Here is a 14,153-nt window from a genome sequence, read left to right as displayed (position 1 = left end):
ATACTGTGGTTGGTCAAGCATTCCACTCTGAGACAGCTGAAAATAAAGCGCAATGGACTGTATTTCTGTGCTCTTCAAAATGATAAACTAGAGCTAGCAGGATCAAATGGGAGTAGGAATGAACACCAAAAATGCACTGCTAATGTGATGTACATAACTAAATTACTTTTCTACAAGTTTTATGATAGTTTTGTATATTCTCCTTGTGTCACACCTACAAATATGCTCAATCTGCATAATAATGTAAACCGCTGATGACAATTTGCTGTTTCTTTATTGTTGCGTTGCTTTGACATAGACATAACAATGCAATTTGATCCTCTGAGATCATCAACAATTTAAGCAGCTATCACAGAGGCAGTGCTGGGGTCATGTTTTTTTGTGTTTTGTTTAGTAGTGTTTTTGTTAGTTTAGGGAACTTGAGTTTATCCTCTTTGTCACCAATTTAACTGATGTGGTTATCCGTGCTAAGTCCACTCTACACCCCGCCAAGTATAGTGAGAATTGGCAGAGTTGTGAATTTACAGTACCATATTACTTAGCCTTATACCTCCAGCCTCTATCTCTCTCTGTTCAACTGTCTGCATCCCCATCTCTTTATCTCCCTTTGCCCTCATTTTTCCCTTTCTTCATTTATTGTAGTTAAATTCCAGACTTGAAAAACCTTGTACAGTGATATTCATTTCAAATAGGGCTAATAAAAGAATGTGGGCAGATCTTATTTAACACACCGTGTTTTAATTATGTGTGGGGAGACAACTGAGGCGGATTCAGTTCATGCTGACATCAGCAGTATTTTTACTTCTGGTAAAAATACTGAAAGGGAAAAATGTTCCAGGCGCACCAGACAAACGATCTTTTAAATGTCCCTTGCCTAGCTGATGTTATCATTCAAGTATTTGGTTGAAATTCTCTACAATGTCATATGTATCAAGTGTGATTTTTGTGCTGGTGTGGTTGAACAATTGCAATGTCACTTCCTGTGTGTGTCTTTTGAGAGAGACATCCATTTGGTAAGTGCTGGTCATCTGCTGCCCTGGCCCTTCTCTGGTGCCCTGCGGTGCCAGTGTAACCAGGCTGCCAGTGTGATCCTGAGGCAGTTGTGCGTGCAAACACACACACACACACACACACTCCACCAGGGCACGGCTGAGCTAATGACTCATCTCTCTGCCCCCCCCCCCCCCCCCCCCCCCCTTCTCTCTCTCGGTCTGTCTGTTCCTCTGTATTTCTCTGTCTCTGTCTGTACAGGGGACATCACTCAGAAGGGCTATGAGAAGAAAAGAGGCAAGCTGTTGGCACCGTACATCCCACAGATACAAGGTAAGGCACACAGGCCTGCAGAAAATGTTCTGTCCAGAACAGGTTTTATCTTTGATCTGGCTGCCTGTTAGCATCGCATTTAGCATAGTGTCCTTGCAAGATCAAACAGTACGAAAAAGTATCTTATGATGTTAGCAATTATGATTAAAAGAGAAGCTTTATATGCATACGCTTACTTGCTTATATAACAAAACAAACCTTAATGCAGCTTGAAGAGACAAGTAATCGAAAGCAAAAACACTAAAAAGCAGAGGGAAGAGATGTCAAAAAATAAAATCAGTAAACAAACAAAAAGTAGAAGAACAAATTTAAAGTTGCCTGCAGAAGCTGCATATTTAAATGGAGTAAATTGAGCATTCAGTGATGTCAAGAATACTAGATTGCACATCAAATAGTCATAAAGTTGTCAAGAAGAAGGACACTGCAGAGGATTTTGACACATCTGTTTTTCACTCACCTGGTTAAAGATATTTCTGCTAGTGTGTCCTTGATTGTTCAGGTCAGGACTATGGTCCTGTCACCCTTGGATTTGTTACTAATGCCCTAGCCCTGCATCAGCCATATATCATTCTGTATGTAATGAAAAAAAAAATGGTGCTAACCAACCAAGGGAAGGAAGAGAGTTTTTTGTGCTACTCTCATAATAGGAATGCTAATTTCTTGATAGAAAGTGGCTATGCTAAGTATTTTGTGCATATTTGTGCCTGCTATCCCATTGTGGGTGTTTGAGAAGACAAGTGTCAACTTTGAAGAACAGATAGGTGTGAAGTTTCCCATCTGTTTGTTACTACTCATTATCTGTCTATGGCTGTTGACTGTGTAGGGAGCTAGATGTGTTTATATACCAGTTCAGTGTATTTTTAGCCCCAGTCATGCAGTTACTTAGTCCTGGCCAGCTAGAGCAGACTATAGGGTTGAGGTGGTCTGTGGTGAATCCCAAAGAAAAGTTTCTGTCTGTATTCTTCATGCTTCTTCGTCCTTTAACTGAGGGCCATGGCAGTCTTTGGTTTGGCTTGTTCTCAGAACATCAAGCCTCTGTGGAAACCAGAGTCTGGTGTGGGCCGCTCACTCAAGGCTTTCCACTAGAGTTAGCAGGCCTGTTATTTAGCTTGGGTGGATGATCTCCTTCGCTCTCTGTCTGACTCTTGTTCCCTCTTTCTCTTGTTATCATGGATTTATGTGTTTTTTTCTGTCATTCATTGTTCGATCCATTCAGTCTGAATCCTAACAAATAAAAAAGGGAGGTGACGGATATAACACAGAACTGGACAGATTTTGGAGTGGGTGAGATTCTTCATATACAACACACACTTCCTGCAGGATGAATGGATGTGTTGGTGTTTAATGACACATCCATCCAGCACAATGAATCAGTGGGTTAGAGTTTAACCGCTTCACTGTTGAAATAGGAGTCCAATAGACTGTAGGCTTCTGAGCTCCGTACAAAATTTCATAAGCTGTTTTACTGCCTTATATTTCACTGTTGTCATAGGACTGTACATGTGCCAAGTGCAATAAAGTAGGTGTACAAAGCCAGCTCTATCTATGAGAAAGTAGACTCGTTTCCTTTGTTTATAGTGTGAGCTTTAAGAATAAATAATTGCATGAGGTGTTGACTATTCTGGGAAGTCAAACATTTAGGAAAAGTTTGTATATGAATGTAGATTTATCAGCATCAAATTAAGTTTTATGAATTGTTGTGCCTGTTTGATGAAAATACAGGTATGGGATGTGTCCAATTTTTCTTAAAGGTCCCATATTTTACACTTTTCTTCATTTTGATATCCATAAGAAAATATATTTGTGGTTTTAAGAAGTCAAAAACCACCTCAATGTAGCTTTACATTCCCTCTCACAGGCTTCTCTCAGGAGCTCTATAGTAACAACAGTGTTGGCTCAGTGCGCCAATTAGAAGAGGGGCTCTGAGCTTCTTTTCTGATTGGCCGACTGTCAGTGATTGAATGAAAATATTGCAGATTTCAGGAAAACACGTAAAGAAACCCAGTTCTGCAAGGTTAGTTGGCTGGTGGGTCTGGGTGGGCTGGGCTTTGGGTATGTCTGAGAGAGGTGACTGCTTTTTTGTGACATCACAAGATTATGGAAGTCCTGGTGGCTTGTTTTAAGACTAAGATTCTGAATACGTGCTGTGTGCATTTCTCTGTGGACTGGGTGCTTTAATAGTTTCACAGTGTTAATATAGCACCTAGACCTGCTTTATAATGAAAAAAGGCATGGAAATCTCACTTCATATAATATGGGACCTTTAAATAATCAAGTAATTATATCTTATCTTATACCAAGATTATTAATTGATTAGTGTGTGATTCAAATATACAACTGTGAACTTGATATAAGTCATTAGCCAAGCGTATTTGCTCTCAAAAAGTGAGACACAGGACACGTGTTGTCAGCCACCACACCGGTAAGCGTTGGCATCAGACAGGTGCTAAAAATTCATCAGGGTTCGCAATGAGCCAATGACAACATCTGCTGTGACGGAGCATGCCTCTGATAGGCTCGGTGTGGTGTGTCTCTGAAGTGTGTTCTGCCCAGCAACCGGGTCTGGTGTCCTGGCGTGTTTTATAGACCTGTTTCCTCTGGGAGCTGGGAAGAGGCTGTTGTGTGACCGGGCTGTCAGAGCGATATAAGGGACCAGCATATATTAATGTGTCTACCCATGCTTAGGGGATGCGCTGTGCATGTGTATGTGTGTGAGACTCTATGTCTTACTTGTCCTTAAATGTCCTCAGGCTGTATTGACTATATTGTGTAATATTTCAAACTCATGTTATTAAATAGATTTGGTTGAAGTGTGTGTAAATGCTGTTCAGCATTGCTGCTCTCTGAGAGTTGCTGACAGTGTGGAGCTCACTGATCCCCTCTAAGCTGCCGCTGAAAAGCCGGGTGGGCTGATGGCTGGCTGGCCGGGTGTCTGACTGGCCATCCAGCGAGGCGTTGGATCTAACTGGCTGAATGTGACCTTGGTAGATCTCTGTCCTCAAAAGGCTGTTTTCTAATGGTTATACTAGCAAGGGCACTCACCCTGTGTGGTTCACCTGGTCATAAGTCAGCAAAGGTTGCGATACCCAAACAAAACCTCAAGTGGGACAGTTGGTGTTGACAATCTGCGGATAAAATCATATGGTAAATTTGTGTGATATTTAAAGACTGAAATCTTATGTCTTCAGATCCAGTCACTGCCAGGTTTGCCCAGTCTTTGTAAGTTTCAGCTAGTCTTCAGGGTTGTCCCAGGCTTTAGCCAGTGTTCATATTAGGCCACTTATTTTTTATAAATGTTTTATCTTTGTCGCCATCTAAATTGTTTTTCTTGGGAATGATGATTCCAGCAATACCAGTGGCTTGATTTTGTGGTTCCAGTGAACACATGTGGGCATTTTTGCCGTGGAAAGTCAGTGACCTCAGGTCAGGGAAAGCCTGAAACTATGATTTAGTGGCTGTTTGTTCTTATAGTAACAACCCTCAATGAAAAAAAATATACTTATCACACAACTGCATCATTGTCGGTGAATTTCAGTTTATTTGTTGATATATGAATTAAAAATTGGTTTGGTGTGTTCTCTGTAACACCCTGTGATGTTTTCTAGTTTGTTTTTTTTTTAGTTCTGATCACACATGGTCACCCACACAGGGGCTTTAATAGCCTACTCATGCAAAAATGTTATGTATTTAGTTGTTTGTGCTGCTTCTTTGACAGATGCTGTTGTTTTTCACAGCTTCCTGTTCCATTGTGTCTGATGTTGTCTTTCAAGTCTGCCTAAAATAATTGCTAAAGGCCTGTTTATATTTCTGTGTTGACGTCAATGCCGTAGGTATGGCGTAGGTAAGGTGTAGCCATGTACCCTACTGAGTAGCTACACCATAGCCTACCCAATAGCCTGCCGTGCACCTCCCTAGAAATGTAACTACATGTTGCGGCAAGGCAGACCACAACAACTGTGATTGGTTGGCTTGGTAACATGTCTCGTCCAGGTGTCTCAGTGGCAGGACAAGCACAGGAAACTCACCTTCTGCGTCAATCAGTTTAGTGGTCGTACGCACCATCTCCTCCGGCATCTTCTATCTTTTCAGTGTTGCAGTAATTTTAATAAAAGTAACTGTTGTTCAGTATTTATTAGCTCCATAAATGCTCCATTTATCTGCTTTTGAGGTACATACAGAGTGGCATAGAAACCCCACTGCAAACTAGTGTTTTGGTGGTGTAATTGCAGAGTGACACAGACACACCATTGCACAAGTATGGATGCTAACAGTGGAGTAGGCCATGACGTCAGTGCTGCGTTTATCCTGTGCAGAGGTATAAACCAGGCTTAAGGACTTTCATTACAAATATAGGCAAGTTGTGGGTTATTACATTACTTATTTATTAGATCTTTAATGATGTACAGTAAAATTAGATTAATGTCATTTGGTCACATTGTACATCTGCTGGAATGAGAACAGATCAGAATTCTTTCTTTGAGTTTGCCCTGTGCATATAATCTCCCAGATACTTCAAATACATCACCATGAAAGCACGACAGGAACAAGCAAGGCCAATAGCAGAGGACTACTAATAGAGCTCATACCATGACCTTCCTTCAGGCTGTAGTCTTGGGTTTCCCCTCTGATGCTAACCACTAGTTCCTTAATGAAGCTCAAATGAGAATTGCATAAGCGAAAGGATGAATCACTGCCTGCGTCATGCAGAGCACAGTGAGGCTGACGAGTTTGAGAGTTTGATAATTTTAGAACACTCCAGTTAGAAGATGTTGTCTTTTTGACATTCATGGTGCTTAATCACCTCCTTTCTGTTAAGTCTGTGTAATTTGCATTTGCTTCCCTTGGAAAGCTTGGAGGCAGCTGGAAGGCTGCGAGACAAGCTGGATTAATTAAAGTGAATACTTTCCCAACTCCAAGCTACTGTATTAGAAGAAAGCAGCCTAAGTAGGGATTACCATTAAGCTTGTGGATACTTGATCTGGTCAAGCTATGCTCTATATGCACAACATATTCTGCATGTGCTCATATTTCTATTATATATTAATATTTCTGCTTTTGAGCAGTAGAGGAAGATACAGCTTTTCTTTCTGTCCTGTTATAAACTGTCCTTTACCCGCTTCGGTCTTGTTTCTCTGTAGGTGTAGATCCATCTCTGCAAATTGACAACAGGATCCAAGCCTCCTCCCAAGCTGTTCTCCCAGGTTCCAAACACAACAAGTCGCGGGTTGCCAACACACGGGATGAACGCTTCAGATCTGGTAATAATGTGAATATATTCTCAAAAAGTTTTAAATGCCTGGTGCTCTTCAATTATGCTGTTACTAAAGTGTGATGATGCGTTCTCCTAGATTTGCACACAGAAGCCGTCCAAGCAGCTTTGGCAAAGTACAAAGAGAGGAAGATGCCCATGCCCTCTAAGAGACGATCTGTACTAGTTCAGTCATCTGTTGAGGCATGCACCCCACCAGGTGAGACCTCTGTTCCTGAAAGCCCGCTGTCTGCCCATGGACGAGAGTATCCTGTGCACACACAGCCTAGGTTTACCTTCACACTGATTTACATGTGCTCCCACGAGCATTAGAGAGCAGGATGCTGCCACTCTGTTGTGTCCAGTGAATGAATATAATGTTGCCAAGCATTTGTTATTGGAGAGAGATGTGCAGTTTGATGAATGTGTCTATTCTGTGTGACTATAAAGGATGCAGTTCACACCGTTGTGTTCCCAGGCTAACCTTCCCACATGAGTTGAATAATGTATGCATCATCAGATTTTTAACATAGTCTCAAAATGTCGGCCTTTCACTCGCTTTTATAACAGTTTGTATCGTGTGAGTCAGTTCATCTGAATTTGTGTCATTTACTACATTCTCTAGTTTCTTTTTGTGAGATGTCAAAGGCTCAAAAAACCCTTTTGTGTTGTCAGTTTGGACCAAATGTTTCTTAAAGAAAGTATTTCATTTTCAGTCTTTCAGAAGATATCTGTGTGAGATTTGTTGATAGAAAACTTTCTAGGCTCTCAAACACCACAATGGCTTTATCTTTGGTGTATAAGAGGTAATTGTTGGGTGGCCTTGGAGCCTCATGTCTTGGGTAAATAGAGGACACAGCGGTGGAGCGAGTAACCGGATTAAGAGCTCAGACATTGGGGTTTGAGCGGGAGAAGGAGGGGGCCTTTTCATGGTTGTTTTGAGTCACTCTGAGTGATCTACTGTAATCTGTTTGGATAAGGTACACAGGTTTGGCTTCACAGACCCTCAAAATCATGTACAGTACATACAAGATGATCTGGAGCTCTGCTACTTTTTCAAGGCTCACGCAGCTGCAGATGTTGGGGTGCACACAGTGGCAATGCTCATGTTGCCTTAGATTTGCCTTAGATTGTAAATGGCAGACTAACCTTAAAGGTACTCTGTACTCTTTTGCATGTCATATCATTTTCAGTGACTGGCTTATATCCTATCACACTACATGTCTGACCACCACATGTCTAATCCTGAAGAACCAATAGTAATGAGATGCAAAATCTGATTTGCATACTTGCAGACCTGTCATTCAGTACAGTGTGACATGATTGGATGGCAGAGGCAACAATCAAACAACAGAAATGCAGCCATTATATAGACCAATGAATACACAAACACAATATGCACAAAACATTGTAACTAATACACAGAAAAATGCAAAAACAATACTAATCAGTGCTTTACATTAAAGTTCCTCTCCAGTGTATTTTTAGCCACGCTAGCGCCATGGCTCTGGGGATGGCATTGTTGGTCTGTCAGTTGTCAGTTTGTCAGCGCGCCACTTTGATCCAGACTGAAATATCACAAGAAATATTGGATTTTATTCATTCACATATTGATGTAAGTATTGTTTCTGTGCAAATACTTGCAAAACTAATGACATTCCTATGAGCCTCAGCTATACTTTGCAGCTGAGATGGTGAACATGGTAAATATTATACCTGCTAAACATCAGCATGTTAACATTGTCACTGTGAGTATGTTAGCAAGCGGATTTTAGCATTTAGCTCAGGGCACCACAGTACCTTAAGTACAACCTCGTTTTGTTTTCTATGCTAGTACACAACTAGTACACCAACAGTAAAAGTGATTTACCATTTCTAGTACATAGATGAGAGATTGAACCTGGGTGCTGTAATATGTAGGACGCCATTTGTACATAGTCATTGACACTTTCAGAAACCAACCATTGCGATGTTACTTCACCTAATAGGATTCAATCAATGTTAGACTGCTGGGCTGATGATTTATTAATATACCTGTCTTTGTTTGCTTGAACATAATATTTCATTAATGAACAACTGAGATCTCAGCATATCTGCCTCTGTCTCTGCTCAGGTTCTCTCCCTTTCATATTCCTCTGTACCTCCATAATTTGCTGTCTTTTTCTGACTCACTCTTCATTATCTGTTCTTGTTTTCATCTGTATAACTGTGACTAAAAACCTCTTTATCTGTCTTAGTTTCTCTCCCATTCTTTTCACTTCTCTATTTCTACATTGCATTTGTTCTCTGACCCTTTCTTTCCTTCTCCCTCTGTGTTACTATGTCAAGGTTACTGAGAGAGATTGGAGAGGTAGAGGAGTAACAAACAGAATCATAAATGTGAGATAACCCCCATGAGTCTGCTGGGTGTAGAGACATTAAATTTTAGCTTGTTATAATCCAACCCCGCTGGCTTTCCTCCGACAGCCTTTGCAAGGCCATGAGCAAGCTTGAGGAAAGTAACAGGGATTTTCATAGTCTCTCCATTGGTGGACTTTACTTGTAACTACCTACTGTGAATGATTAGTAGGCAGATTAATCACAGAAAGGCTCATTAGTTTAGAGAACATCCACCAGGCATGTGCTGATCTCACACACAGGCTTAATCTCTGTTTTCTAAATGTTTCTCTCTCATCCCCTCAGTGGACTTGGAATACGTTTTCCACATTACTAAGACTTTTGTGCAATATTTTGAGACGTGTGAATGAGTTTTGTACATTTTTCAGGGGCTGCAGAGCAAGCACTGCTGTTTCCTTTGTTAATGATGAATAATGGGGGAAGTGTGACCTTTCTTGGTGATTTTGAAAACAGCTGTTGTTTATAACTTAAGTATTTCATGTTCTCAAGTGAGTGATGTCTAAGCTCTTTTAGCCTTTTCATTGCACTCAGTTCTCTGCAGAATGCAAATCTCAGACTGGCCTGCTCTGGTGCAACTTCAGTGATGCTGTCGAAAGAACAGACATCTCTTGCAGCTTGGCAGATGAAGTGGAATGTGTCCCTTTTGAAAGATCCTTACCTTACTTTGAAGTTGTTCTTGTTTGGGCTATTTTCGCAGAGACCAACTGCTCATAGTTGCCTCAAGGGAAGAACAGTAAAATCATCAGTGACTGGGGTTCTGTCCAAGTCATAATAACTTAAGCAAACACTACTCTCAGCAAAATTAACTTTTACATCAACACTGGATATTTCAGTTTCTGTCTAGATTGTATATGGGTACTTTATGTATATATTTTTTTGGTTATTTATTTGGTAGTGTAAATGCTCTGACAGACCAAAGAGAAAACGCTCACATCTTGCTGTCTTGAACATCTGTATTTTTGAGGTCTGTAGTTAAACATAGCAAAACCTTGTAAGTTCTTATAGCTGGATAGTTTAGCAGTACCTACAATAGACATGCAACTACCTATAATTTGTACCATAAATAAGACATTTTTCTTGAAAAGCTGACTTTGTTAGTCGTGTTTCCCAGATTAAATTGCTGGACTACTTTTGGTGGATAAAAACACAACCTCCCACCTGTGTTTCCTTCAGCGCCTAATTTGTTCTCACTTCCCCTGTCCTTTACAAATACGAATCCCGTCTGTTGTGAAAATCTATCACACTTTGTAGTACACATATCGTCACAGTGTGCTTGTGTGTTAGTGTGGCAGTTTTTACAGGCAGTCAAGTATCAAAGCCATGCTTTACCAGTGAAGCCATAAGACATTTAAAAACAAGCATCCCTCAGCCTATTAACTTCCATCTCCATTGAAATCATCTGGCCATCCCACTAAACTATACAGTATGTACTATGTCCTGTATGTATAAGTAGAATAGTCTTTCATCAGCATATCATCTAAATCCTGCTGAAGAGTTCCATTGCCAGGTTTTGCCATCTTGTTTTTTTCCTGGAGACAGCCCCGTGTTCTTATCCAGTGTTGTGACAATGCCCTGTGTTGACCTGTCAAACACAGACACCTCCTCAGCGTCAGAAGACGAGGGCTCGCTCCGCCGGCAGGGACGTCTGGCCACCTCCACGCCCTACCAGGGCCACGGCCACCCAGCCGTTGAGCACTGGTTTAATCGTGTCATCCAGGGCTCGTCCACTTCATCCTCCGCGTCATCCACTTCATCCCATCCGGGAGGGAGATCCGTCACCACCACCAACACCACTGCCCACGCAGCCCTCAACGCCAACGCCGCAGCTACCGCACTGGCCGACCTTATGGCACACACCCAGCTAGGTCAGTGACTCACGCAGTCCCACACTCCATCACATATCGACTGGCCCGTCTGTATGTTCTTTTCCCTTTTTTAATTAATGGAGCGCTCTCATCTAGATAGGAGAGGTAAATACATTTTTCTCAACATAAACTCTTTTTTGGAAAACTGTAAAAATGTATCTAGTGTGGTTGTGAGCTGAAGTAGGAGGGTATTTTAGAACTAGAATGAGATAATGATGATAATATTCTCACTCTTCAAGTGTGCTGGTAAAAGAGTGATGATTTCAGGTTCACTAGGGTAACCTTCACTGTAAAATCACATTCTAATGCAGTCCCTAAACCAACCTGCACAACCCCCTGCTCAGCTGTATGATTTTAAATTCTTTCATCTACGTATATACATGAATCGAAGAGTCAGATTTTTATACTTTTCCATTGCCTCACATTTGCTGAACATATACTATGTCGCTCAGGCTGTTGGATAACTGTAGCTTAATCGCAGACAGACAGTTGTGTCCTACACATCTGCGACAGGCAACGCCTTATCTCCCTCCAGATATACAAAAGCACTTGATGAGACAAGAAAAAGGGAACAAGAAACAGTTTTAATTCACATCTTTCTAATTAGTCGTCTCCATCTGCCTTCTCACTGTCATTCAGTCATGTGAAAGGGCTCCCAGCCACTTCCCCGTCAAACTACTCGTTCCATGTTGCCATGCGAGTGTCACAAGCTAGTTAATGAGATTCAGTAGATTTATCTCTATCCGTCTCTCAGCAGCAGCAAAGTGAGATGGTGTGTGTGTGTGTGTGTGTGTGTGTGTGTGTGTGTGTGTGTATGTATGTGTATGTGTGTTCATGTGTGTCTGTACTTGTTGCTGGCAGAACGATATCCTATTAGGATGGAGCTGTCTGATTTCTGTCCAGCTCGTCTTCCCTCAAGGTTGCTGTCATAAAGTAGCAGCAGTGACTGCCACTGAATGGAGCTGTAAATAAATCTCCCATATTGCCCTCTTCCTCGCCCCCTCAAACTCTTGATACTGGCTGTCACAACTTGTAGGCCATTATACATAGGAAACATTTGAGGATAATGTGGATGGTAATGACCAATGTAGTTACTACAGTGCATGTTCTGTACATGTAGAGAACCTTAGTTTATTAGGGTATAATTCTCCATAACCATGATTTACATCAGTTGTTCTTGGTTCCAAAATCTAATGCAGTCCAGTGCAAGAGCTCATAAATTCTATCTTATAATAATGTTTTTGATTGACACTGTCAGAGGTGTTAATTTCACTATCTTTATTATTGAGGTTGTCGTTGGCATTGATGTTGAACTGGATTGCATTATATTGAGAGGTTTTTCTAATTTCTTTCCGACCCCACACATCCATATTGGAAACATTTTTCACAGTGATGCTATCCAGTACTACACCACCACTAACTATGACTTGAATAATAAACGTATGGTTGAATTAACACCTCTCTGACAGTGTCAACAAAAACTGATCGTCATAATTATTGTAATTATAATATTTGTGGCAGATATGTTGAACTGAGTTGCTTTCAGTTGTATAGGTGCACTTGATTAAGTGGCCAGGGAGTGTTTGTAGTACTAACACATTTTTGTTAAACAAATATGTTTGATTTAATAATCTTATGGACCTCAAAATATTATAATACATTTGTTTGCCCATGTAACATTGCCACTTGTTTTCATGCTCCCCACTAGGGTTATTGGTGATTGATCTTCCACAGAGAAAGACTTTTCACTTACAGATGACAAAAAGGCTCCTAGCCTCTCAATCAAATTCCTAAACTGTCAGATCAGTTTGTTTGCTAACTCGTGAAGCACATTTTTATATAGTTGCAACAGCCCAAAGCAGACCTGGCGTTTGACCTTTTAACCCCCGACACCCCACTCATCACAGATAACCACTCAGCACCCCCTGATGTGACAGGGCTGTCGGAGCGCTCCTCGCTTCATGCGGAGCGGCCCCAGGTGGCCTCGGTGCGAGGCGTTTCCCGCGGCTACAACCACCACACCAGCGTCATGGAGACTGCAGATGGTGAGTTTCCTACTTTCGCACACACTCAGAAACACATTCACCTCCCTTTCACTCTCTCCCCTGCTGTCTGCCCCTCTGTCTTAGTCAGACTGGCACAAGCGGCTGACTGACCCTCTTGTGTTGCCATGGTAACAGTGCACCTCTACAACCCCCCTAAGAAATCCACTATGTTTCTTCCTTAATGTTTTGTTATCTCCTTAACTAATAAAACACATAGATAAGAATAATTTAGACAGGAAAATTGTTTCACTTGAGTCCGAAAATGGAAAGATAAAAGTCTAGTTTTCACCCGTCACTGCCAGCAGTTTCCAGATGGGCCATCACAGATATTGACAGTGGGTGCTGTTGGTGTACAGATGAGTAAACACTGAAATCAAACCAAGAGAATGTTGTCATTACAGTGCATATAATATCAGTTTAACTAGTACTATTTTCCTAGTATTGGGTCAACTTGTTTTTTAACATCACTAGACGTTAATATGCATTCACCAGGTTTATTGTCAACAGAGAGTTGCCATAGATGACAACCAGGTCGACCAGTCCATAAAAAGTAAAAGTGTAATTTCTTTCACTTGTTGTTTCTTCAGTCATTCAGCATCAGAGCTGAGAACAGCTTCTATGAATTAATGCCCAGTGTCTACTGCTATAGCAGAACTATTACCTGCCTGCCATTCATCCTCGGTCATTAAGAATATGTGTGTGTTGTTTGGGCAGTCACCTGGCTGGCACATAAAGGGGACGGAGGCTGTTCAATTTTTAGATTTTTTTCCCCTTCTATTTTGCTTTGTGATATTCAAGATGTTTCAAGCCCACACCTCTTATGCCTGTTTTCCAACACAGGTTATTAAGAAAATGACTAAAAAAGTCAAATCTTTGTTGTTGTGGTACAACAACTGTCTGAGTCTTTCATAAGCTCGCTCTCACCTATGTCTGGGTGCTGGTAGATTTCTCACACATTCACACACACATACACACACACACACACACACACACACACACACACACACACACACACACACACACAAAGTTCGTAGGACTGTTTCATTGATATCCTGATGTGTCTCTCCTCCAGGCTGTGAGTGGAGAGGTGAAGGATCCCTCAGTTTAATGGATGGTATTTATAACTGTTCCTCTAACTTTATGGCAGTCTGCTACATGTGCACTCTGCTGCGTGTGCATCTGTGTTTGTGTGTGTTTGTGTTTCTGCCTTTGCCTACACTGTCAGGTGCAGCACTTGTCCAAACCATGTGTGTATATGCAAAAGTATATGCAAAG

General features: G+C 41.3%; 1 protein-coding gene across 7 annotated transcripts in view; it reads left to right on the top strand.

Moving 5' to 3' along the window:
* The window catches only part of dip2a (disco-interacting protein 2 homolog A), an 81,974-nt gene that overhangs the window by 45,037 nt on the left and 22,784 nt on the right, over positions 1-14,153 (top strand). For 4 of the 7 annotated variants that reach the window (XM_071463877.1, XM_071463710.1, XM_071463787.1 and 1 more), the window contains exons 2-7: positions 1,252-1,323; positions 6,462-6,581; positions 6,672-6,791; positions 10,564-10,833; positions 12,741-12,878; positions 13,951-13,992. In XM_071463877.1, the coding sequence (XP_071319978.1) occupies positions 1,252-1,323; positions 6,462-6,581; positions 6,672-6,791; positions 10,564-10,833; positions 12,741-12,878; positions 13,951-13,992 (762 nt within the window). The remainder of the gene's footprint in view (positions 1-1,251; positions 1,324-6,461; positions 6,582-6,671; positions 6,792-10,563; positions 10,834-12,740; positions 12,879-13,950; positions 13,993-14,153) is intronic. The other 3 variants (XM_071464147.1, XM_071464056.1, XM_071463961.1) reach the window with 1 other exon arrangement.

Source organism: Trachinotus anak, unplaced genomic scaffold (assembly GCF_046630095.1).
Source record: "Trachinotus anak isolate AG129_WGS33_773 ecotype Australia unplaced genomic scaffold, CSIRO_AGI_Tana_v1 ptg000001l, whole genome shotgun sequence".
In the NCBI taxonomy this organism is placed as follows: Eukaryota; Metazoa; Chordata; class Actinopteri; order Carangiformes; family Carangidae; genus Trachinotus; species Trachinotus anak.
Note: the sequence above shows the minus strand (reverse complement) of the source record. Positions and strands in the feature narration are given on the sequence as shown.